Source organism: Paramisgurnus dabryanus, chromosome 2 (genome assembly GCF_030506205.2).
Source record: "Paramisgurnus dabryanus chromosome 2, PD_genome_1.1, whole genome shotgun sequence".
Taxonomy (NCBI): domain Eukaryota; kingdom Metazoa; phylum Chordata; class Actinopteri; order Cypriniformes; family Cobitidae; genus Paramisgurnus; species Paramisgurnus dabryanus.
The window spans coordinates 40,040,103-40,067,156 of NC_133338.1; the positions used below are offsets into that span (position 1 = coordinate 40,040,103).

At 40.6% G+C, this 27,054-nt stretch overlaps 1 protein-coding gene across 2 annotated transcripts in view; it reads right to left on the minus strand.

Annotated features, from left to right (window-relative positions):
• LOC135778734 (neural-cadherin) overlaps positions 1-27,054 on the minus strand; it is a 300,864-nt gene that overhangs the window by 18,809 nt on the left and 255,001 nt on the right. For both annotated transcript variants that reach the window (XM_065289259.2, XM_065289258.2), the window contains exons 24-30: positions 23,814-23,941; positions 15,384-15,511; positions 14,854-14,977; positions 11,418-11,598; positions 10,819-10,985; positions 4,324-4,588; positions 1,810-1,990 (exon numbers count right to left, since the gene is read on the minus strand). In XM_065289259.2, coding sequence (XP_065145331.1) covers positions 1,810-1,990; positions 4,324-4,588; positions 10,819-10,985; positions 11,418-11,598; positions 14,854-14,977; positions 15,384-15,511; positions 23,814-23,941 — 1,174 coding nt within the window. The remainder of the gene's footprint in view (positions 1-1,809; positions 1,991-4,323; positions 4,589-10,818; positions 10,986-11,417; positions 11,599-14,853; positions 14,978-15,383; positions 15,512-23,813; positions 23,942-27,054) is intronic.

The window sequence follows — 27,054 nt, forward strand, 5'->3', positions numbered from 1 at the left end:
GAAAAAGGAGGTGGAGCAAAATAAATTCAATTGAAGTGTTAAAGTGCACAGCTGCTTTTATATTTTCACCAATATACCCCATTAATGTGCATAACTCAGATGCATATAAAGTTAAATGATTTAGCAATGATTTAGCAGTCAATGCAAGACTGCTCCATGATGATGATGACATAAAGGCACCTCTTATTACTAAACTGACCGATCAGTAGCCAGTTGCATGAACATAGCCACTGAGTTGAGACTGTGTCTTAAGAACTAATCTGACAAAATTTAGGACTAAACGGTCTTAGTTTTCAGCATCAAATTAGATCAACCAACCTGCTTTAATAGCTGATTTTATGAAGTTATATCCAGTCTTAAAAAAATATCAATTAATGCAACCAGCCACAGAATGGACATTCAAATAATGTAACATCACTTTTGTACATCTACCCGCTTGAGGTTAAAGCAAGACTTTTTTGATTTTAAGGGCACAATATGTCATTGTTATTGGTAGAGGTTGTTAAACGACAAAAACAATGGCGTAGCCTGATGATGCTGTGAAAGATAGTTGAGTCTTCACTTTCATCTGTCTATAGGATTCGATCTGACAGGTCTCCTGAATCACGTTCATCGATGAAGAAATAAAGTTTTATACACACTTTGGCTTGCAAGATGCTTCAAGTACTACAGCTATTAAATCGCTCTCGCAATACTTTGATGTCACAAGTCAAACACACACATTGCCTGTATAAAACATGGACGTAGTGAATGTGACATCACGTATAGGTTTGTGAAAAGCATTTTTGAAGCTCAAAGTTGGCGGAGCCTGCGGTTGCCATCTTGTTAGCACATCACCACACGTCACTCATACATAACCGAAAATAGGCAAAGAGGTGGAACAAGGGTGGAGCTGAGGTGCCTGGTTGCTGAAACTCTGGCCACCTAGCTCAACGGGAGTGACAAATCACCTGTAACTCAAGTGGCCACGCCCTTAATTATGCTGAACTTAAAGATGAAATTTGAATAATCCGCACCGCTAGAGGGCGCCAGATCAAATCAATAACAATGACGTAGATTAATGTTGCTCTGAAGCAGCGTGGAGTGATGGGATTTGTTGTCTTTAACTTAAACGCTGATGGCCATCAATCAGCTGGGAACGAGAAATCATGTTACACATGAGATAAAGTGATCAAGTTTTATAAATGTTGCGTTTGATGACATTGTTTTTTTTTCATTATGTAAGGTTTTATGTCATGTTAAAAACGCAATTGTTAGTCATAGATGTCACAGTATTAATACAATGGTTTGTTAACACAGCACAGAATGAACAAACTTACCATAAAAAAGCGAGTGGCCCGACAGACGCTATTACTTCCGCATTTGTCCACGACACTGTTGTCATGTGGTTTTTACGTCAGTAAAGGCGTCAACAAAGGGTTAAGTAGATATTAACGTCATTTACAGGCGACTGCACTGCCCCGTATCACTGTTTAGGGCAGCAATTTTCTCATAATTTACAAGTAGTTGAAAACATTATAGATATTGTTAGTAATTAGCTGGACAAAATATATAACACCAGACTGGTGGTTTTTGGATATTTTACTGCAAATATCTTACAAATTGTACCTTTAATGCTTTATATAACTCCAATCGAATTCACTTCGTTTACAGTTGTCATGAAGCGCAAAATTAACTATATAGACCCAAACCACTTTTTGTTCCAGGTTGTAAACATATTTATTTCTTCTGTAAAGTTGGGCATTTTAACACGGGAGGGGTCTATGGGATTGACTCACTTTTGGAGCCAGTCTCTGTGTGTTTGTGTACCTGCATTCATGAATTCTCCACAGGTCCACACATGTGAATGGGGGGCTGCATTGGTTTTTCCTGCAGGAATCCGAGGAACAGCCCAAAGACACACCCTGAGAACTGACCACTGACACGCCCTCTCTAGTCTGACCCTCCAGAGGAATATATCGCCCGCTGAGTCTCAGGTCTCGCATACAGCCTGTGCCAATGAAAGAGAGAGAGAAAGAGAGAAAAATAAGTGTATGAGAGTGTCATTCTGTGTACTTTTATTATTTATTTCTGTCTATTTATGTCTGTTCCTTAACACCAAATTCACTTTTTATTACATATTTTGTTTTGTCCAGTTAGGTATAATAAATATTGAATATGCTTTGGCAGCATTGTAAATGTTTACAATCATACCAATAAAGCTTTGCTGAGAGAAACAGAAAAAACAATGTTTTCACAAGTGATCGTGCTATCACTATACAAATATAGCATTTACTGTGAATCTGCCTCTTAACATTTACACTATGCTATATCTCCCATAAACACACATACGTATAGACAAAATGAGCCCGACATGACGACCACATCCACCCATGTCCTCGGCTTTCAAGAGAAGTGCTTTTAGAGTCTATTATAAATACACAAAGTATGTGCCCGAGGCGAACCAGTCCAGCTCTACGTGTGCTGTGTGCAACTCAGCTCTTGCTCTCTTTAATGTCACACTTCTTCATTGCTTCATGCTTTCTCTACAGCAAAGGTGCATTTGAGGCTATTATAAATTAATCATTCCTATTAATTTTTCATTATTGCCAATACAATAGTGTGTAATCATGACAGATTACAGGAACTGCGCTATAAATTGATAAAGCTGTACAGATTTGTCTGGCCCACATTTTTTTATGTTTCTGTGTGTGATGTGCACACTCAATGAATGCAGTTAGTTCTTTCTCTAAGTGAGGTTAAATTGGATTTAGTGGTAAAATGCCAGTCCACCTCACAGTGGTGCAATATTGGAGCAATTGAATTTGTGACCATGGGACAAAGCATTTTTGTTTGCTCAAAATGTCATGCTAAAGTGTTCCATTCGCAGTTTGACATATTGGCCGTTTTATTTAATGCAACCAATTCATTTATTGTACAAATATCTGCAGAAACCAAACAGACTGCAAATAGTCAGTAGAAACCGGCTATTTGTGCTGTTTTGAAAGTACACATATTATGTGGTGGTTGTTTATACCAGGTTTGGAGTGGGGTCTAAACTTTTAAAACCACACTGAAAGTCCTTTTTAAGGCCAAAGACCCCTTAATGGATAAAGATGAAGAGCAGAGACCCCCAGTACATGTATCAAATTAAAACTGGACTTACATCCATTGTTATGAAGGTTACATTGCAAATGTATTAAAGGGATAGTTCGGCCAAAAATGATATTAAACCCATGATTTACTCACCCCCAAGCTGTCCAAGTTGCATATGTCCATCGTTTTTTCAGACAAACACATTTTCGGATATTTTAGAAAATGTTTTAGATCTTTCAGTTGATTAAATGTAATGTTACGGGGCCGTTTGGATTTAATTTGTGAAGGATGGACGCACTTTTTTTGGACTTGAAGGTCGTGGACTATGGGTGGACCCTGTAACATTACATTTAATCAACTGAAAGATCTAAACCATATTCTAAAATATCCGAAAATTGGTTTGTCTGAAAAAACGATGGACATATGCAACTCGGACAGCTTGGGGGTAAGTAAATCATGGGTTTAATTTCATTTTTGGCCGAACTATCCCTTTAAAATAATCACTTTTGGTTTACACAGTCACATACTGTTAACAAATAACACAACATTTTAAATGTACTTCATAAATTTTAATGTGGGAACTTAATGCTCTTTATTTTAATCAAGTTTTAACATTTGTTATTAACCTATTATACCATGGGGCTGTTGAATGATTTATTCTAATTGGTTTTTGAAATTTTCCATTATTTTTTGATAAATGCACACCTTACCTGTCAAATGTCTTAAAATAACCACCAGAGCAATGGAATGATTGACTTCTGCCTTTTGAATTATTTGAAAATAATGCACACCTGTGGTGAAAATGGCGATTGATTTGCTAGATAAGACCGTTTAGAGCCCTTTGAAGCTGCACTGAGACTGCAATTTGGACCTTGAACTGTTGAGTTCAATTGAAGTCCACTATAAGGAGAAAAATCCTTGAATGTTTTCACAGAAAAACGTAATTTCTTTTCAACTGAATAAAAAACATCTTGGATGACATGTGAGTGAGTAAATTATCAGGATTTTTTTATGAAAGTGAACTAATCCTTTCAAAAACTTTGGACTATGCCAGGTTGGGTGCATGTAGTCTGTAAAGCAAAAGAAGAGCATGTTAAATACCCCATTTTTTTTTATAATTTTTTTGAAAATAACACCAATTTTCTACTTATCATTATGTAACTAACAACACAATTAAGCTTTTATCCATCAAATCAATGACCTTGTGGCTCCTAGCAGCAAACTCTACAGAAAACACCTGTACCTCACCTTGAAAGCTCTTGTTGTGTCCTGAGGGGAATGAGTTGCCCAGCATCACCACAGCTGGATCGATAACAATCTCTCGACTGCGACCCGGCGAGCCCGTGACCTCTCGTCTTCCACCCCCACCATCCAGCCGCAGGGTCAACTCATTGTCATGGCGATCTAAATGAACATCATGCCATTCTCCATTGTCTACACGATATGATGGCATCGTCAGGTTGAAGTCCCCATCACCAAGGTTGTAGAAGACGGTTAACAGACCTTGGTAGATCTTAAAAAAAATGGACAGATTATTGTAAGGGAATAAATTCAATTAGGGATTATCTGTAAAATCTGGAGAAAATAAAGTGCCAGAGACAAAGAACAAATAGGAAAATAATTAAAAATATCAAAACAGCATGAGGAAGAGAGAAAGAGAGGTACAGAGGAAAGATAGGCTGTATGTGATGAAATGAAAAACCATTAGGGACTGAAGACATCAGACAGGGCAGGATCTGATAAGACTCTACTGAGCACTAACAGAATTAAACATATCAGGCCTTTAATTGAAGACAGAGGGAGTAGGGAATTCAATGTGGTGTCAATTTGATTTGCCACTGTAGTTTTATGCTCCTTCTCTTATTCTCTAGTGGTCAGCTTAGAGACTTTCTTTTACTCTCGCCTTCCCCTTTGTGTAAAATTTATGCACTTCTTAAACCGGTGACTTTTTATTAATCAAATGTTTTCCGGGCAAGCATTAATATTTATGAATGTACGGAAGATGAAAAGCATGTAATATCAGAGGGATGTATAAAAGCCAGACGGTTATGTGCTTTGAATCATCCAATATCCAAGAACCCCTTCACCTAAATGTTTTTCTCTTGCAATAAGAGATTCAACAGGTGTTTTACTTAACAAGCTCATGCTTATACATCAGGAAAAAGGGCAAAAACACTGGCTCGGCTAAGAAATAAAAGGTGTGTTTGTTTATAAGATCGAGCGGTTGGGCACCTCCTGAAAAAAGCCTCATCTTCATTTTAATTTCAGAGTCTTTCTGCATGTGTCCCAGAGAGCACAATTTACACTCCCATTTTGGATCCTGGCTTTGTGGAGACGCAAAAAGCGGGACTAATCAATGGAATGATGCAGGAGGCGGTTGGACTTTCTCACATTTCAGCAACAACAGTAAACATGGCCTCTGTGAACTTCTCACCTTTCTTTTTCCTCGTACAGCCCTTTCACTTGCAGTACAGCTCATGTGATTATGCTCAAACTTGCTTATCTCAAGGCTGAGTCTATCCTGGACTAGTATTAAAACTTGAAGGCATACTTATCTATGAGCAATCGCATTAATCTAGCTACAAAACTCTTGCTTCGACAAGATTTATTTCATCAGTGCCCTAAGATTTAATATTTACCCCACAAATTAGAGTACAGAATGTTCGGTCTCTCCTGCACCCCACCATAAGTCTTCGGCCCATCTTGAACAAGTGATCCAGAAACCAAAGTCATCTACAGCCGTAGCAGATGGCCATCTGGCCAGTTGCATGTTTTTTAATTACAGGGCATTTGATCATGGATCATTGGCTCTTAAGTGCAAACTGTTAAGTATGCTTGGGTTCCCCAAACATCTTTTCATATTGAAAATTCTTGGGGGCTATGTAAATCAACATTATGTCAAAATCTTGGCAACCTCCAAATTAATCTTTACTGGCCATATGCTATGAAGCAAAGGTCTGTAACCCTGCTGATGTGCAGTGCTGGTTCTTCTAGTTATAGCTGTGCCCTGTATCTATCATTTACAATTTATTGCCTTCATTATGTATTTTATATCACCATCATTGTGGTTCATGTGTGGAATGTAAAGGGTTGTGTATGCCAGGTTGCAAACTTTGAAAGTATTTCTAGTCTTAAACTCAAACTTTTTAACATTGTGGGCCCTATCTTGCACCCAGCGCAATTGACTTTGTCAGTGACGCATGTATCATTTGTATTTTGCACCGGCGCACAGCGGGTTTTTCCCTCCACAAACGCACGTTGGCAAACTAGGGAATGAACTTGCGCTCCCTGGGCGGTTCAGCGCAAAAAAAGGGGCGTGTTCCGGCGCAAACCATCCCTGATGCTATTTTGCAGTTTCAAAAAACAATTGCGCCACTGACCAGAAAAAAAAGTTTAAAGTCAGTGGCGCGTTGCGCGTGGTTCATTATGCTATTTTAAGGGCGCATGCTTGACCTGTATAGCGTGCACAACGCGCATACACTCTAATCTACACAGATGCAACAGTTATTTTTGCAAATCATAAATTGTTACACTAAAAAATATTAACACATGAGATAAGGGGAAACATAGTGGTGAGCATTGTGGTAATAGTTTTTATTTATTGTGTGGCTGCGTTAAGAAATTCTCATGCAATATTACGTTTATTTTATGTAAATAATAATTAAAATGTTTTCATAAGAAACCTTAATGTATATGAACTTGATTTGTAAGAGTACTTTGGGGTTGGACCTTGCTTGCGTTTCTTGGGTCCGATTTCAAAGCCCCCAAACCCTTTCAGCGGTGAGGGTGGACGCAGCGATGTCCTCTGCTGGCGTCAGGTCCTGAGGCAGATCCACCTCCCGTTACACGGCGTGGCTGATTTATGCTGGCAAGCTTGGGATTCCCCCTTCTCCTGACATCATTGTGGCGCTTGGCGCAACGATATGCCAGCTGAGGAGACTGTGGCTATTTCCTCTCACGTCTGTTTAACCTACGCTGATTTGGGCGGGTTTCTCCCAAAATAACTTCTCTGTCTTTGACTGCTCTTACAAGAACGTCGGTCTCCTCGGCTGTAAACCGCTCCTGGCGTACGCCTGGTAAATCCGTCATAATAATAGCAACCCGCCATGGAACTTGCGCCCTTGCGTTTAAAGGGAATGTTGGATAGCGTTCTGATTGGTTTATTTGACGTTACGCCCAAACCACACCTATGAATAATGAACCTACTTCAGACCAACCCCTTATTGATTTGCGCCCGGCACAAGAGTTATTTCTCACGCCGGGAAAATAGCAACAGCGCCCAAGATCCGCCCACAAACTCACTTGCGCTTTGCGCTTCGCACTTGCGTTTCAGATCGTTAAAATAGGGCCCTGTATACTGTTCTGCAATCAAAAGGCAACACATAGAACAGAAAAAATAAAGCTTTTATGTAGGCTGCAATGTACAGTTGGTTGCAATGCGGCCAATCTGTTTGCTAGTGCATCTGGTAGAGCATTGCATTAGAAGAACCCAAGAAACACACATGCTGATAAAAAAATGCACAGTATACCTTGTAATTCATTGTGTCATATTGGATACAGTGTCTGCCAAATGCCTAAATGTAAGTGTAAATATAGTGCAGTTTCATCACAATTAAATAGTGTTTGGCTTCCGTTCAACTTATGACTACATACAACAGGCTGCATTACTTTGATGAAGTATTACTGTAAAAGGTCGATTGCCATGGATGTGCATAAGACATGGGGCGTTAGGATTTAAAGGGGACATATGATGAAAATCTGACTTTTTCTATCTTTAATTGCTATAATTGGGTCCCCAGTGCTTTTATCAACCTAGCAAATGTATAAAAACAACCCAGTACCTTAGTTTTGGTAAACCATTCTCTGCAAGCATATGAAAAATAGGTAAGTGAAATTTGGCTCCCCTTGTGATGTCAGAAGGGGATAATACCACCCTTTAATCTGCACTATTCAACCACGTCTCTGCCATTTAGTGCAGAGATCAGCTCATTTGCACGTTAAAGGACACACCCAACATTTTTGCTCACATCTACAAAGTAGCAATTTTAACATGCTTTAAAAAATATGCTATTTTGAGAAAAAAATTGAGAATTTTTTTCTTTAAAGAAAGACCTGTTGGAATGCAATATTAACTAAAATAACATTGTCCTGCTTAATTTTTAAGTACAAATTAAATTAGCTAGTCATTTCAAGTTCCTATCCCTTAAAATTCCAGAAAAAGGCTAAAAAATGCCTAAAAAGGACACAAATTGTACCTGCTGTGTGGATTGTATCTTAAAACGGTTTACATTATTCGAATAACAAGAATTCCAGCTTTCCAAAGGTATGTGAAATGTTTAGCTTTTTGTTTTTGAGTTGTTGTATTTGATGAAATTTTCTGTCAAATAATGCAGGGTCCCTCCCAAGTTATCCTGGAATTTTAATTTTAATAATTTTTGTCATTGTTGAGTTGTAAATTCTAAAATTAATCTGAAATAGCTTAACTTATTTCGATTAGTTCATGTCATGTAAATTGAAAATGTAAAATAATCTATAAACATAAAACTGCTGTAAAAATGTTCAAACTTTTTAGACTGATACACCACATACTAAAGTATTAAGCAGCAAGCTTGTTTTATGTATAGGGACACTGGGGGTTAGTTGTCAAACAGATAGAGTATATCCCAGTAACACTAAAGGGCTCGTTATAGTCGTGCGTAGGTCCTACGGCATAGCCGCTACGGCGTAGGTTCCGCGTCGGTTTTCATTTATACTTTTGCGTCGTCTTCCGCGTCGACGTGCAAACACACCTGCAAACCGCTGGTAGGCAGTATCCTCGCGTGTAACCTCTGTAGCAGCGCGACCGTCAGAGAAGAAGCAGCTTGGCAAGTTAACCCACAAACGAAGAAGAAATAGCAACTTGTTGTGTATAATTTGAGAAGACCAGCAATGATGGAAGTAAATAAACAGCGACTCCTCAACTTGGCTCATCTTTGTTTTCACTGTCACAAACGGAAATACCTATGACGCAGTTTTTTTTACCTGACGGGAGGGGTTCTGGTGGACCAATCACAGCGCTTGCGGTCCGCGTAGATCTGACGCGCTGTTAAATTTTTTGTGAGGTGCACGTCAGGCTACGCAGAGCTACGCACAGGCTACGGATAGCCCTACGCACGACTATAAATCACCCTTTAGGTTTAGATCGGATTTTAATGGATGCATTACTCTGTAATGTTTTATGTTGGTTTCAGAAGCAGATCTAGATCCTCTTCAAAATTACAATAACTATATATTATATAAAATATATAATATATTAAATTATATAAAAAATGTATATTACATTTAAATAGAAAATAAATAATATATGAATAAAAACTATAATCAAAGTTAAAAATAATTGCATTATTTAAACTGCAAAAGACAAGGGTCAAGTATATAATGAGAGATGATTTTACATTTTCAATGTCGAGAAAGTAGTATAACTGTTTACTCTTAGTTTATCCTAACAGTTTACTGTTTACATTCATTCTACAAAAAAAAATCCTTTCCATGTACAGAAAGCAGGGAAAATAACTATACTATGGGGTTCCTAATAAGATTTATTTGGAAAAACAAAAAAATCTGATAAAAATACACTCAGTACATCTCAACAAGACTTGAATCTAAATTTGTTCAATAAAAACAAAAGAAACAAGCATTGCCAATACATTGCACTGTTGCTAATGGAGCTGTGGCTTTTCGTCTCCCGAGAAGAAACTGAATGATCTAACGGTAATTTCCTCCATATTTGTTGATGATTTTGACACGAACACCTTGTTGGAAATGTGTCAGTGAGATGATGCATCATAATCAGACACAACAGGCGATGCTAAATAGGTATTGGCGCATCACATCAATTAGCATTATTGCTAAGGTAATTGAGAGGAGCACAGCAGGAGATTAAGTTTTAATCTTTTGCACATGGCACAAAAGCAGCGTTGAACCGCTGCGACGCCTCGCAAGCATCAGAATATACGCAGGTAATGAAATCTGTAGTGTGCCACTTTAGGGGATATAAAATGCCTTCTAGCCCGTCTCAAAGACACTTCTAATTCATGCCGTAGATAAATCAAGCAAGATTTACATGAGAGAGAGAGCGTAAGAGAGGGAGCAGAGAAGAGAAGGAGGTAGAGAAACAAAGCAGCAATCAGCAATCCAAACACATCATCTTAAAGCAGGTGCTGGGGGGAAAAGAAAACGTTACAAAGGCAGACAGCCTTGGAGTGAGAGGGCAGACTGCATGCATCCTGCAAATGTATCAGACGCATCGGGAAATGCATACTAATGCCTCTATGATTAAAGACAAACTCGCTGCTCCATTTAAATTCCTACATTGCAACGCTGTTGCAACAACGTTTGCATGGTCTGGCAGATGGGCTGCTATTTCAGAGCACATCAAGAACAAATAATCTTTATACGCTGGCAGTCGACAGCGTTCGTTCGCTGCGAGGACATTTCACGGGTGCTTATTTGTGGGAAGAGAGAGAGGAGACATTAACAAAATGTTCATAAAACATCGCTTGGCAGGGTGTTCATTGTCAATCACTGTGTTGAAAGTACAAAACAAATGCGAGATCCGAGATGCTCCAGAAAAGGGGAGGGGAAAGATTTTCACTTTATTGAAACATTAATAACAGGTCTTTTGCAGAAAGCTAAATAATAGACAGACAGTGGACGTAAAAGCACGAGAAAGAAAAAGGGAGAGATGTTTCCAAGAGCACTAACCTCCAATTTGACATATTCATTTTGCTCTTTGGACAGCAGGCTGAGAATAGAGCTGCTGTGTTTGCGGGTTCGAACCAGAACCTGAACCTGCGTGTGCCTGCCTGGCAGCGTGAAGGCCAGCTGAAAGTGTACATGGCTCCTTCCATCAAACGAATACTCTGGAACCTCTAGCAAACACACACAAATGTGTTCTTCAGATGGTGGCTCTTAAAAAGGATGGGTAAACACTGAAAAAACGCACAGTGAGAATATCACAGGATGTTCCAGTTATGTTACATAAAGGAGCGCTACAAATTCATAACACTTCAGAATATGATTTGTGCCAAGATTCAGTGTGTGTGAAAATGCTGCTTGGATGCTGAGCACTATCCCTCCTACACAGAGCAATTCAAAAACATTCACTAGCCTACTGAAAAGTCGTGCCTTTAATATTCACAGACACACACACACACACACAATGGATGTTTCCTCATCCATTCAGTCATTCTTTATGGCATTGATTTATCTTCTTTATCTTCAAAGGCGCAGTCGCTCCCACTTCCCACATCTCAACATAGCACCATTGTATGGTTTTAAAGTTAAAATTGTTAAGTAATTACCCTTTTCACATTGATGCCCGGTGTACCCCGGTATACACTGACAGCTGAAGGAACCCCACTCGCCATGGCAACGGCCCCTGGTCCCGCAGGAGGGAAAGCCCATATTCACACAGCTACTGTCTGTCATAAAACATCCCGGAGTACTGCCAAAGGAGTCTGCTGGAGAACCTAGGTCATAAAACTGAAAAAGAATATAGAGCATTGTTGGCACCTTATATCAAGATCTGTTTCGGGTTATCCAATTAAAAGGGGGCAAAGGTATATACAAGTTAAAAAAGTTTCACAATCTGATTACTCAAAGCACATTCGAAAGCTCCAGAAAAACAATATATTAATGTGCTAATCTGTCCTGATGCATCTGTCTAGGCAACATCAAGAACCACCCACTCACCTGTCAATCAACTTCTTTTGTGCAGCTTTTAAATAATTCAGCCAAAAATAAATATTTTGTCATTACTTATTTACTTTCATGTTGTTCGTGAGTTGTTTTGGGTTTTTTGTTTGCAATGAGAGTAGGCTATGGCCATCCCTATTAGCTTTAAAGGGATGACTTCAAACGATTTGTGCCATAGACATCAACTAAAATTAAATCCATTATTGATAAAGGTTGTGACTTGTGCCTCTTCTCTTTGTGCAAGTGTGTATGAAAGCAACGTAAGCAAGCAATAGCTATTATTTTACTGTCTAGTTAACTATAGCCCCGATATAGTACGTCTATGTCTTGTCCAAATAACCTTGTATGTTTTTTTTTTTTTAATAACTTTATGTATGATACTCCATAAGCCAAGAAAAGTCAACAGTGATTACAAGGTGTTTGGTTTATTTTATTTTATTTTTTGGGATATAAGGTTCATGGTTAGGAACATTAGGGTTCCCACACCTTAGTTGACTTCAAATTCAAGGACCTTTCAAGGACTTTCCAGGTCCAATACTCTCAAATTCAAGGACTAAATGTTGGGACACATTTCAAGTAAGAGCAAAGTTACATTGTGATACCTTTTAAGATACACTGTTACAGTTCCCTTTCGAGGTGACACTTCGGGGACGCATCCTGAATGTGTATATTAAATTCAAGCAATGGTGAGGCTTAAAGACAAAGACATAGTTAGGAAGTATATCGCTATCTGAAAATATTGCCAAAGACGGCGCTACAGGGATGCATGAAGTATGGCAAGGGAGATGCAGCGTCTCGTTTCCTTCTCAGGGAACAACAGTTACATACTGTACGGAACCCAAGACGTTTTCATGTATCAAACACAACTATGCAAAAAAGCATTTTGGTATGAATCAACGTACAGAAGATATAAGCATTTAAAGCAAACAGTTTAGCACTACTAAATATTATCCTACACTACACAGGGAATAATATGGATTTTTTTTCCAGAAAACTTCTTTCATAAAATAGATTCAAGCACTTTCAATGACCTGTATCTATGTATGTATATTTTTAAAAACTTCCCAGGGCCTTGAATTCTTTTCCCCAGATTCACAAACTTTCAAGGATTTCAAGGACCCGTGGGAACCCTGATTCTATTAAATGTTCAGTGACAGCCCAAATTTTGTCTTATTTTAGTGTGGATGTCTGAGCTGGTTTGGATGGGTAATAAATTGCAAAATTGCTTGCTGGGGCAGTTTATTCCTCTACTTTTGTATTGTGAATATCGCTGTTGTTCCAGTTGTTATAAATTAATGCAAAAAGACACAATAAAAAAATCGAAATGGACTTATATTATTGGAGTTAATAAAGAACAAACAAACCCTTCAGGGGCTTAAACAACATTGGACTGGGTAAATAATGACAACATTTTAATTTTTGCATTGCACTAATCATTTAAAACAACTCATTTAACTGACGACTTTTTTTTTAAATCAAGCTTTACACTTTACAGAACTAAGCACGTTTTATATCATCAACAGTGAGACAGATCATGTGAAGCACACACTTCTGAAGTTCAATTCATTCAAGTACAGTACTCCAGTAAAACTGCTATAATTCTGCTTAAATCAAATATTAAGAGGAAACCCTGTGCTTTCAACTTTCTGTATTTGGTTTAGCACTTTCTTTACTTTCATTTCTTTCCTTTCAGTCTTGTACTTTATCCACATGCAGTAACACAGTGATGTATATGTATGTAATCACGATGTCTAAGACTCTCCCCATGAAATCCAATCACAAGTGGTCACAGCATGTTACCTCCAGTTATAAACAGCAATGTGCTCCAGACACAGATCAAGATAGCAGATGTAAACAGAGCAACAAAAGACAAGAAAACAGAGCGCAATTGGGCAGAAAGAAACAAAAAAATAATGGAAAAAGAGCGCAGAAATAGAGACAGAAAATAATGCCTACCAATCTACTGTAGAGGGCCTTGGGATTTGTAGAAATGAAAAGAGAAAGCACTTTTTATTTGCTATTTGTGTATTTACCCTTTATCCAGCCTGTCATAATGAATATTACCATGCTGGAAAAGCTACAGGCACTTAAAAAAGCAGTCCACTGGCTTTCTGAATTAGTCGAATGAGGAAACCTTGAGACCTTAAATTCTCAACTGAACAACCACAAACCCAATTAGATCAAGCTGTGTTTTATCTGCTGTCTCCCATTTATTCATGCCCAATCTTTGTATAAAGTGGTTTCAGCGAAAAAGAGACCCGTGTTGGAAACTGGATGCACCTCCCATACGAACCTTGAAAAGCAAGGTTGATTCAAAGAATAGTCACAGCTAGGTAAGCAAAAAGGAATTGCTAATCCACTAAACTCTAATGAAACTGTCTATCATTGTTACATTGCATTAGGATGGCACCATTTTGCCATCAAAAAGCCTGCTTAGAATTCACACAGGTCAGAGGATGAATGAACACAAGTATAACAGGAAAGAGGCAAAAGCTAGGAAATTGTTGGTCACAGCAATAAGCAAGAGTTAAAAATAGAAATTTCTACTTCTGTACTTCCTCGTCCTCCCACAGTCTAACCTGCACTCCCGTTAAGCCCATTCATGCCCCAGTGCCCTAAGTGAATGCTTATTTGCTGTCTATTTGTGTCTGGTGGCCACTGGTTGAGTATTTTATACGGTCAAGAGCCTACAAGTGTCAAGGTGTCACAATAAGCAGCATAAAGTAACTCGCTATAGCAAACCTTAACATGACGACCTGAGATTGCAGTTCGTCTTGCTGCACATTTCATTAAAGCTGACTTCACTTGTCATAGAAAAACTTTGACACTAAATAAATAAAAATGCATCCATGCTGAAATATAAATAGGCAACTATTTCGCCTGGAAACTTTATTGCCTGCAAAATCTTATAAAAGTAAAACTGACAGCATACAGGAATCACTATAATATTATGATTACTTTAAATATTTGTTTCATTTATTCTAAAATAGTTTTCAGTGGCTCAGCATTGTCTGCATTAAAAAATGATATGGATATACCCACCTTGCTGTCCACGATAAGGTTTCGGATGCAGCCGGTAAAGTGTTTGTGTTGGAGCTGTGGGTAGATATATGGCAGATTCTCATTCACTCCCCCTAGCTGAAGCACCTGAGTCATGTTCAAATGCCTGAAAGCACAACAAAACAAATCATGGCACAAACCAAATTTGCCTGTCTACGGAATGAGATGTTAATGTGCTGTGTGCATTGGAGAGGTAATTTTCCTCTATAAATTAACTCTGCTAATCGTTTGATCTTTTAAACTGAAATCTTTTGTGTAATGATAAACTTTGCAATGAATTATTGACTACATGACCGACAAGCAGATCTTATGTAGTTGAGATGTGAATTGGTAATGAAATGAGAAGGGGAAAGTCAATGATTATTTCATCGACTGGTTCTTTGTTTCATGCTACACAATCATTGTGGAGAAACCATTTCTTAGCATTCAAATCCATATTTTCAACACACCGGCAACTAATTCAGCTATAGGCAATCAAAGGAAGGTAAAATTCAAAGGAAGGTGAGTTTTACTTGTCCATATTTGGTGTGATCCCAGTGACTTCACAGGAAGTGTGGTCTTCAGTGGTAAGCCAGCTGCCTACACCCTCCATCTCCATAACTGTGGCTCCTGCACAACGGTCAAGTGTGAAACGCACCTCCTGAAAAGAAATATGGTAAAAAGAGAATTATCATTAATTGCTACACAAATGGTAAAAATGTACCTTAATGCAAAGCCACCACTGAATTGTGGCTTGTTAAGTTAAAGGGAAAGTCACTGTGCAGCAACCAGGGGTGCGTTTCCCAAAACGCTTAGGTTACTCACGTAACCCCGGTTCCCTGAAATAACGGGAACGAAGCATTGCGTCAGTTAGCTGACGCTATGGGGGAAACTCCTGTTTACTCCGTGACTGAAGCCTATTGGTTAACGTCTGTACAAAGTACAGACCAATGACGTTTGAACCCGCGCGCGGGAGGAACGCGTCCTTATATAAGCGCGGTTCAATCGTCAGGAGCTCATTATATTCGACTGAAGCGCGCAGCCGAATAACACTCGCTGCGTAGACGTTTGTAGCACGGCAAGAGACGCAATGCTTCGTTCCCGTTATTTCAGGGAACCGGGGTTACGTGAGTAACCTAAGCGTTCCCTTTCAATACGGTTCACTTCGCATTGCGTCAGTTAGCTGACGCTATGGGGGAACGTAATCCCATCACGCCGTGCATACAGAACGTACTGAAGTGCCTTACCGGAGAGACACTGCGTGTGGCCCTATACCCGGCATATTCACAGCTTTAAAAGCAAATGTGTAAGCACCATATAAATTGTTGACGCGCACACGGTGGGGTTTTAAACGCACCGGGGGCACATAACATAGCACAAGACGGCGAGGTACCGAGCGCGCCGCGGCTGTGCGAGATAAGTAAATTCAGAGTCACGTTGGTGAGCTCGCTGAGCGCACCGTGGTGTACACATAAAACGCATGAGCGTGCACGATTGAGCCGAGAGAACCTGCGCTCGTAGGGCAGGGACGTCTAAGCTGTACAATCTGACAACGTAGACGGCGAAGACCAGCCGGCCGCGTAGCAGATATCAAATAAAAATATAGATACCCCTGTAGACCAAGTTCATGAAGAAGCCAAACTCGCACAGAGTGGGCTCTATATAGGACATAGCTCATAGAGGGGCGTGAGCCAGTGCGATGGTTTCAACGATCCATCTAAATAACCACTGTTAGCAACAGACATACGTAGTGAGTAGGGGTGTAACGGTTCGTGTATTCGAACCGGACCGTTTCGGTTCAGGGCTTTCGGCACGGTGCGCACGTGCACCGAAAGTATTTTGTGTGCGCCTGTGCGGAACATAATACGTGCGTTTCCGCACGAACATATTAAGTGGCGGAAGTCTCCGCGTTCAGCGCAAGTCTTCTGTCAAACATATAACATAATTCGGCCCGCAGAAAGATTTTTATTTACTTAGTTGTATATCCGTTTGATTATTGATGTAAACGTTTACGTGTCGTATCTAAAAGCGCATGTTAAACGCGTGTCAACGCGCTGCTTTGTTCTTTCAAAAGTGCGTGAGAGGATGCACGTCTTTCGTTGCTACGCATTCATGAGACGCGCTTTCTGTGACAGCAAGAATAAGGAATGCGTGATCAGATTTTTCATCTGCATATCACGTCAATCATATCATTGTCACAATGCGATCAGCTGGTCGGGACAGAGAAGAGCTGTAACCCGGGCTTACTCAGCTGTTACTCAGCTGCGGAGGGGTTCGTAAGTAAAGTCACAGCTTACATTGATGACACAAGCAAAGATTAGGAGAAACGTGCAAAAGATCAAAGATGGCTATGTATGCAGCTCACTAATCTCAAAATGAGTGTATAATAAGTATATCATCATGTTGCTTACTATGCAGTTACACATAGAGCAGTAATATTATTTTTATACAGAGATGGTACATAGCCAATTCAATTCTGTGAGTTAAACAATCCAAAATAAATCAAAACAGAAAATTTTTAGTGGCAAAAATGTAGGCTAATAGTTCATAAATGTATTCAGGAATTGAATTTGTTAGTTCAAGGTTTTAGTAGAAAAAGTTTAAGAGAAGGTTAAGATAAGAGTTACCTTCTGTTATAAAATAATGTAAAAAATAACTTTGCAGTAGTATTTTATTTATTATTTTTTCATTTTATATATATTTTATACTTTAATAAAGTGTTTAAAAAAGTGTAAACAAATTGTAAAAAAAAGTTTAAAGTAATAAACAACCTGCAGTTTAATGTTTGCATTTCTCCCTTACTGTACCGAAAATGAACCGAACCGTGGCTTCAAAACCGGGGTTCGCACCGAACCGTGATTTTTGCGTACCGTTACACCCCTAGTAGTGAGTGATCTGCGAAGCTCACGAACGGTCGATCTGACTATAATATGCGGCAGAACGGTTCGTAGCGTGGGATTATACAGATACCACAATAGTGTGAACCCAGGTGCACCCTCGAGCGCATCGGGATGCATATAGGTAGTATTATAGTGCACAGATCGGTGAGCTTTCCAAGCGCGCCGTAAATGTGTATTGACTATAAATTGCACGGGCACAGGTGAACACTTGAATACATCGTGAATGCATATAGATGAATCAGAGTGTTATAATGCACAGGCCGGCAAGATTCTCGAGCGCGCCGTCATGTGTTCTGATAATAAATTGTGCGCACACGGGTGAACTCTTCAGTGCACCGTGAATGCGTATAGATAAATCAGTGCACAGAACGCACCGTGAACGTACACAGATGAACAACAATGTATGTGTCACAAAGCATAACACAGCTGTGTATACAGGTGAGCTTTCCCAAGCGCATCTTATTGTATACCAAAATGTTATAGCGTGTACATGTGAGCTTCTCTAAGCGCACGGTGGACGCATATAATTAAAAACCATATCGTGCATACAGGTGAGCTAATGGGCGCACCTTTAATGCAACAAACCTCAGTAGTGCGCGAAGCAGGGATGTCGAAGCTGTAAACTGACAACGTGGACGGCGGGGACCAGCCGGCCGTGTCACAATTGTCAAATGAGAAACCTCTAAGACCATGCCCATGCTCTAAGTAAGACAAGTGAGCATAATTGTCACGGGAGGTGATAACGTCAACGATCCATAAATAGCCTGTATTGACAGGTGCTCTAGTGAGTGATCTGTGACGCAGATGAACAGCTGATCGTCTGATGTACGTCAGACGTATGTGTCATACAGGACCTTGGACAGTTCCAGAGCGCTGTGCCTCGGGCACCGTCCGCATCTGAGAAATGACAGGCTTATGAATAAAGTGAATGGCCAGCCGTAAAAGCATGGTTCGCTGTTACCGCCGCCGTCCGCATCTGAGAGATGACAGGCTTGTGAATTAAATGAATGGTCGGTCGTAAAAGCGTGGTTCGCTGTTATCACGGCCACATAGATATAGGTAGGGGAGAGAGCCGCCGTGCCTCTGTAGTGAGGAGAAAAGTGTTCCACCGGCGATTTGCGGGGGGTTTTGACTTTCAAATGTCACTAGACAGAATGGATCAGACTTTGCATAAGGACGCCTCGTGAAAGGGGTCCTAGCAGCTTGTGTCAATGTGTCATAAGGCACGTAATGTAGGTCGTGTCCCACGGATGCCATCTCCGCACGCCCATCGTAATGGGTTAATATTGGTAGTTTAAGCATGAGATGCGTATCACTCTGATTGAACATAGCTTATAAAGCGATGCAATGAGTTTATAAAGGAGATGACTCGTCAGCTTGTTCAGGGGGCGAGATCTCAGTCTGGTTCGGTAAATAATGAAACCACCGTAGATTGCCCGACCGCATTATCACAATAACACGGTCGAGAGTGCTGCAGTGCTAAATCATCCTCTTAATGTACCGTATTCACAGTACAAGGTGATTTATATGAGACAAACGGCGTTCCACGCGCCGAAGGCTGATTGCCGTCGTAAAGCGTGTTCAACCCACAGCAAATGCTGGGCTAGCTCGTAATGACAACACTTCATGCAGCCGTGTGTAACTTAAGCAAGCTTCCCGGCCGTCAGCTCGGGGCGGGACCTTTGCTTAGTCAAACTGAAGTGGACTTATGAACAGAATGCCACGACGTTCAGCTTTCTGAGGCTCGTTAGAGGGGTACGTGTGCCCGTCTTAAACGAGATGCCGCGCGCGTCTGACTGTGCGCGCGCTTTAAGCTTTGAAACTTATTGTGGCGGGTAGCAAGCTCACTTGAGGTTGATATTACCCTTAATATCTCCGAGTATTGGAGCGGAGGTGTGAGCGTCTTCGGATCCGCTAATATAAATCAGCTATATGGCCGAAAAACGTCATAAACCGCTTGGCTGTAAGCCTTTGACTGGCCGTCCGGAGAGGGCGCGATTCAAACGCTTGGAGCCATGCAAAAGTCTGAGGCTGTCCTTCCTCTAGGAAGAGAGAATAACAGCCGTAAGACCATGCTCGTTTGCGCCATCAGCATCGTAGCGGAGAAACTGAGGTGGGCTGCGAGCGAATTTGGCAGAAAGGTGTTAGAGACACCGTACAGTCGTGGGGTGTCAATACACAGTATATGGCCAAACCGGGGTTTTTTCGGCTAGCGTCGATAGAATTATGGACAGCGGGCCGTGTGTGCGTATTACTGAATGCTTGTCAGTAAGGCGATAAAGTGTTTAGAGACACCGTACAACCGTAGGTGTCAATACACAGTATAGTAAGCACGGAAATTACTCTTTTTAGAGGAATTAAATACCGTTCGCCACTATAGTGAGGTCGCATAGCCGACAGTATTACACAGTATGTTTGGATAAACAGCACACAGAAAACATTTCAGGGCAGTCCAGCCGAGGCGCGACATAACCCCTTTTTTCCCAGACAGTTTCGTTCTCTGTTGATGCAGCTGTGCTGCGGAGACCAGAGCCCAGCCGTTCAGGTGCACAAGCCTCAGTAGTGACGGTGACCGAACGGCTCACGGAGCAGGGTAGTATGTCTAGGTGGTTTAATGTCAGACTGAACCCATCGCAGAGAGGAAGTCTGCCGTGAGGCCCGCGGTTTTGCCGTTTATTAAAAGGGCAGAAAAACCGGGTATATATATAAGAATGTACCAATATTCAGCGCACTGATATAGGACGGGACTGAATAAAGGGAGGTATTCGGGCCTCAGAATATTATAAACAAATTCGTTCTGCCTCTGATTCCGTCTAAACCAGAGAGAAATTACCAGGCAGACGAAGAATGAGCTATCTGAGATCGGCTCAGGCCAGTAAAGCTCTATAATAAGTGTTTTAGCGCTCCAATAGAGGCGTGTCCGCCTTATCGAGCAGACGAATGAGATCGTGCCGCTCCAGGAGGGGAGGGGCATGAAGCTCTCTTATAATGAGTGTTCTTGGTGCTCCAATAGCGGCGAATCGGCCCTATCGAGCAGACGAATGAGATCGCGCCGCTCCATGAGGGGAGGGGCATGAAGCTCTGTAATCGTTGAACACTGGACAGCTGCATTTAGAGGCAGCGAGCCGTAATACCGCGTGCTAGCTAAGCCGTTAAGAGACCTCACCACTGTGGGGAAAGGAGCGAGGGACTACGCAAGCGTGGAGCACGAGTGGCTGTGCTATGACAGAGACAGGGGCAGACCGCCCGTGTTTGCTTGTCGTATGCATCTATCCAGGTCTACGGTTCCCCGCTTGTTCATCTCAACAAGAGAGGAACGGCAGAGGGGAGCAGCAACACAGACAGAACAGCCATGCGTCGTGACGGTATCACCCGATGCACTCGGGGGATTAATATATGTGCCAGAGATCTCGCCACTGAATGTGAGAGGAGCGAAGGGACTCTGTAAGCATCAACGGTTGCGGTGTGACAGAACACAGGGGGGGTTAGTCCGTGTGTGCTTGTCTATGCATCCATCTAGTCTCATGGCTCGCCGTGTGTTCATCCCGGCGAGAGAGGAACAGCAGGGGGAGCACGAAACATGGATAAGACAACCAAAGCATAAGCGCGGTCCCGGCGTGGGAGGTGCCAGACCGGTAACGCGCTCGGAGGAAATTCATAGCAGAGAGGCTCACCGAGCCGCTGTGCTGGACGCTATTACAACAGCGCCTGCTCTTTTAGCGTATAGCTTTATATTAAAGATATTGATCTTACCGGGCGGCCGCAGGGGAGACCTCGTCAGGCGTGTGTCCGCTGCACAGGGCTCGTACCACGGCAAGCGAAGGCTATCTTCGGTTCTCGGCCGGAAAGCGGCAGGGGAAGACGCTAGACCTGGACTCTGCTATCTTCGGTTCTCAGCCGGAAAACGGCAGGGGAAGACGCTAGGCCTGGACTCCGCTGCAGGGCTTTTGTCAACGGCGAGGTAAGGCTTCTTCTTTTTCTTCGGAGCAGCGAGAGGTTCGCGCTGAAGGAGAAAATAATGAGCTCCTGACGATTGAACCGCGCTTATATAAGGGCGCGTTCCTCCCGCGCGCGGGTTCAAACGTCATTGGTCTGTACTTTGTACAGACGTTAACCAATAGGCTTCAGTCACGGAGTAAACAGGAGTTTCCCCCATAGCGTCAGCTAACTGACGCAATGCGAAGTGAACCGTATTGAAAGGGAAGCATAGTTAGCCAACGAACATCGTTAAGTTCCATCGTTACTAACATTGTTCAACGATTTGGTGATTCCCGAAACCATCGTTCAAACTAACATTCGCAAACTGCATCGCTAACTTGTGTCGTTGGAACGACAGCTTGACCTGTCGTTAGAAGCATCGTTCCTTGTTATTATCATATGTAGACTTACGTTGATCATGCTTTTGAACAAAAGCAAAAAACACGTAGTACAGTCAATATCCATCATTCTAAATATATAAAAATGTTATTTTACGTCTTTAAATTTGTAAACAGAATGAAAGCGCTGCATTTGAAAACTGTGCAGCCTACGAGCGTTAAGACCCTGGGGAATCCCTGGGAGGAGTGACGTAAGAGGGAACTTGCACGTAAATTAAATATCTTGAAAATAAACAATAGATAACAAATCACGACAGTCTTCCGATGCAATATATGTTATTTACAGCAATAATCTGACATTGAATCGATTTGCACAGATTAATTAGTACTTCACTTCCCACGTGACATCATCAACTATGTTGTTAAACCAACATCGTTCAAACGACGAATGTGCAACAAAGTAACTATGCTTTTGGGAAACAGTCGTGACAAGGTAGTTTGTTTCTCCAATGATGTATCGTACTATGATCGTTCAGCAACGAGTTACGTCGTTGTTTGAGAAACGCACCCCTGATGTGTGGACACTATCGTATGTGTGTCTGACATGTTTTCTTGTATGTTTAGGTTCAGCAATTTCACTTTAATGGCCATGAATCAGTTTTTAATCAGTAATTAAAATGCCTTGATTTAACAAATGTGTCTTTCGCTGCAGAAGCCTCTAAGTGCATGCAAAAATCTCCACTTCCAAAAAAGTCTTCAGTCACTTTCTTCTGTCTGAATATAGGTAAAATACTAATAATTTTGGTCAATAACCTAATGTATTTAGTCAATCTACTATAACCAAATAAAAAACGTTGATGTTTCGTGCACCACCTTTCATACAATTATTCTTCCAATCATTCTTTCTAATTTTTGCCTGATGTGGCATTTAGTGGTTTTTCAAATTATTTTGCTTCCTTTATTAAAACCTGCCAACCTTTGGTTAGTAGCTTACATCTTTTCCACTGATCTCTGTGGATATCTTTACCTTGAAATATGTGAAATAGATGCATTCATACACAAACATATACATGAAGGCAAATGCAAGGACAAACACATAAACAAATAAAGAACCAAACATACATATGAAAGCATGATGAAAAGCCTAAACAAAAACAAATTCATGCATATTAATTATAGTTCTTACTAAATTATTTTAATTTAGCCCTGATTAGTATGCATTGAATTTACTAACATTCCTGCTACAGATTTTATATTTGTTTTGCTCTTAAATCAAATGTTGTGTCAACTAGAAGTGAAATACAGTTGTAATTTTTAGACTAACTGACATTTTCTTTTCTTTCTTTTAGAGGCTAAAGTCTCAGGTATGGTTAAATTAAATTGCTAAACAACATGCAATGTTCCCTTCACGCTCAGCAAGATGTTCATGCCAAGTTTGTACTGAATAATAAACATTCAAATTTTTAAGTAAAGCAGAGACTCAAGCAGCAATACAGTACTGGCAATACTGAATGCAAATTTTGACATACAACAAAGTTCGGGATTAGGCTGTAATAAAGTAAAACCTCTGAAATAATGAGGGGATGGTTTCCAAACTTCTGCATCGTTTGGAAACTAATCTACAAAGAGGTTTATTTTGGTGGGAGCTGGCAGAGTGCAGCCAGAGAAGGAAGGGTCTTCGCTCGATCGGGTTTGTGAGGTTAGGTTGGGCTTGGCAGGCAGTCTCTTGCTATCTGTGAACACTTACTTTGCTGTTGCTTCTCACGTCCAGTCTGTGCCACCGTCTGTCCGCTACGTTCACGTTGCCCGGCAACTGCAGGACCAATGTACCCGAGCCGTGGTTGATTTTCAGGGTGGGGGTGCCGTCGATCAGTTCTAAATGAAGAAGACAGAGACAGATAGAGAAAGTGAGAAGAAGAAAGAGTAAATAGTAAACAGTTACAGCGGGGACACATGCAATTATAAAGACACAACCTTGGACTTCTATACTGCTTGAATACTGCTTATAGCCTCTTTATCGCAGCATTATATAAATGTCTTTTAAATATCTCTTAAATTCATATAGCCTACATTGCCATTTTGTTCAACAGGATCAGGACAGAAGATACATCTTGGGAATAATAGAGTAAACATATTATGAAATACACTCTTTTGTCAAAGTTAGTCGATTGGCAAATTAAAAATTAATGAAGCAATAAAGACTCCCTTAAGATTTGTATAGTCTCACTGACATTCTGAGCCTGAAACGGGGAAAACCTCACACTTATTAGCATGGTCTTTGCTGTTAAATATGTCCATGGCCACTGACGTTTAAGCCACTGCAATTTTAGTATAGTAAAGTATCTGACTTTCCTGTTCGATATAACAAGATTGAGCATCGCTATTACTATGAATCGGGTGAAATGCAATGCTCAACATGTCTGCCCTGGTAACGAAAGTCCTGCCTTCCAGTTAAAAGAACCAATCATCAATCGATAGAGACTGACGATTCTCTGGTGTAGGGGCTATGTACAGAGCCGCTAAGGTCCTTGCCAATCTGTGTGCATGCAGATTAGCTAAAACAACTTCAAAACAAAAAGTGATTTTTAGCCAGTTTGAGATAAAGAAACAAACATTATGGTACAGTTGATCCCAGGTTTAATTGTTGGTCGGAAATATGTAGTTAAATTGTGATTTTAGCACATCTTTATCTGTCTTTTCCCATTTAAGTAGATACAGGAGTCTTTAGTCATACCGGACACGTTGCAAAGATGGCCGCCTACATTGTAAAAAGTTTGATCTACTTTTTTCAATTTAATTGAAAATGTAAAAGTTACTACAATGGTAACACAAAAAATTTAAGCTTTTTCCACTTAAAGTAATTTTTTAACTCAACAGGCATGACTTTCCTAAAGGGACTTTGGTCTCACTTCAAGTTAGTCTACATCCATCTTTTTTTGTAACAGAATTTTGTCCTTGGAAAGAGGAAAGACTGAAATGTTCACAAATGTTGTTCATACAGTCGTATGCAAAAGTTTTGGGCACCCCGTCAATTTCCATGATTTTCATTTATAAATATTAGGGTGTTTGGATCAGCAATTTCATTTTGGTCTATCAAATAACTGAAGGACACCGTAATATTTCAGTAGTGAAATGAGGTTTATTGGATTAACTGAAAATGTGCAATATGCATCAAAACGAAATTAGCCGGTGCATAAATTTGGGCACCCCAACAGAAAAATCACTTCAATATTTAATAGAGCCTCCTTTAGCAGAAATAACAGCCTCTAGAAGCTTCATATAGCCTGTAATAAGTATCTGGATTCGGGATGAATGTATTTTGGACCATTCCTTTCTACAAAACTCCAGTTCAGTTAGGTTTGATGGTTGCCGAGCAGGGACAGCCCGCTTCAAATAACCCCACAGATGTTCAATGATATTCGGGTCTGGGGACTGGGATGGCCATTCCAGAACATATCAAAATGTACTTGTTCCTCTACATAAATGCCAGAGCAGACTTTGGGCAGTGTGTTGGGTCGTTGTCTTGTTGAAATATCCAGCCCCGGTGTAACTTCAACTTTGTTCTCAAGAATCTGCTGATATTGAGTGGAATCCATGCGCCCCTCAACTTTAACCACATTCCCAGTACCGGCACTGGCTACACAGCCCCACAACATTATGGAACCTCCACCAAATTTTACTGTGGGTAGCAACTTAAGTGCTTTTCTTGGAAAGCTGTGTTCTTTCCACAATGCCCCTTTTTATGACCAAATAACTCCTTTAAAAAAAAATAAAACTTTGTTTCTACAGCACCCTATTTCAAAATGAAGCTGGCTTGTCCATCTGTGCGACTACCTCAAGCGACTCTATTAGTGGCATGTATGGAGAAAAGGCTTCTTTTGCATCAAAGTGCAAAGTGCGCTGAATTGTTGAATGACACACAGTGACACCATCTGCAGCAAGTTGATGTTGTAGGTCTTTAAAGGTGGTCTGTGGGCTGCTTTTGACCATTCTTACCATCCTTCGCCTTTGCCTCTCCGATATTTTACGTGGCCTGCCACTTCTGGCCTTAACAAGAACTGTGCCTGTGGTCTTTTATTTCCTCATTATGTTCTTCACAGTGGACACTGACAGCTTATCTCTCTGCAATAACTTTTTGTAGCCTTCCCCTAAACCATAATGTTGAACAATCTTTGTTTTCAGGTCATTTGAGAGTTGTTTTGAGGCTTCCATGTTGTCACTCTTCAGAGGAGAATTCAAGGCTTAATGAGCTCACCAAACCAATTGTGTGTTCCAATTAATCAGTGCAAAGCGGTTCCAGGCATTCAAATCAACAGGTATTCAAAGGTGCCCAAATGTATGCACCTATCTAATTTTAATGTTAATCCAATAAACCTCATTCCACTACTGAAATATTACTGTGTCCTTCAGTTATTTGATAGACCAAAATGAAATTGCAGATCCAAACACCCAAATATTTGTAAATAAAAATCATGGAAATTGTCAGGGGTGCCCAAACATTTGCATACGACTGTATTTTTTTTAAAATCAGACTTAAAGGAATAGTCTATCCATTTTCCATATTAAACTATGTTATTACCTTAACTAAGAAGAGTTGATACATACCTCTATCATCTTAGTGCGTGCACGTAAGCGCTGGGGCGCGCTACAACACTTCGATAGCATTTAGCTTAGCCCCATTCATTCAATGGTACCACTCAGAGATAAAGTTAGAAGTGACCAAACACATCAACGTTTTTCCTATTTAAGACAAGTAGTTATACGAGCAAGTTTGGTGGTACAAAATAAAACGTAGCGCTTTTCTAAGCGGATTTAAAAGAGGAACTATATTGTATGGCGTAATAGCACTTTTGGGAGAAAAGCTAAATGCTATCGAAGTGTCGCAGCGTGCCCCAGCGCTTACGTGCACGCACTAAGATGATAGAGGGATGTATCAACTCTTCTTAGTTAAGGTAATAACATAGTTTAATATGGAAAATAGATAGACT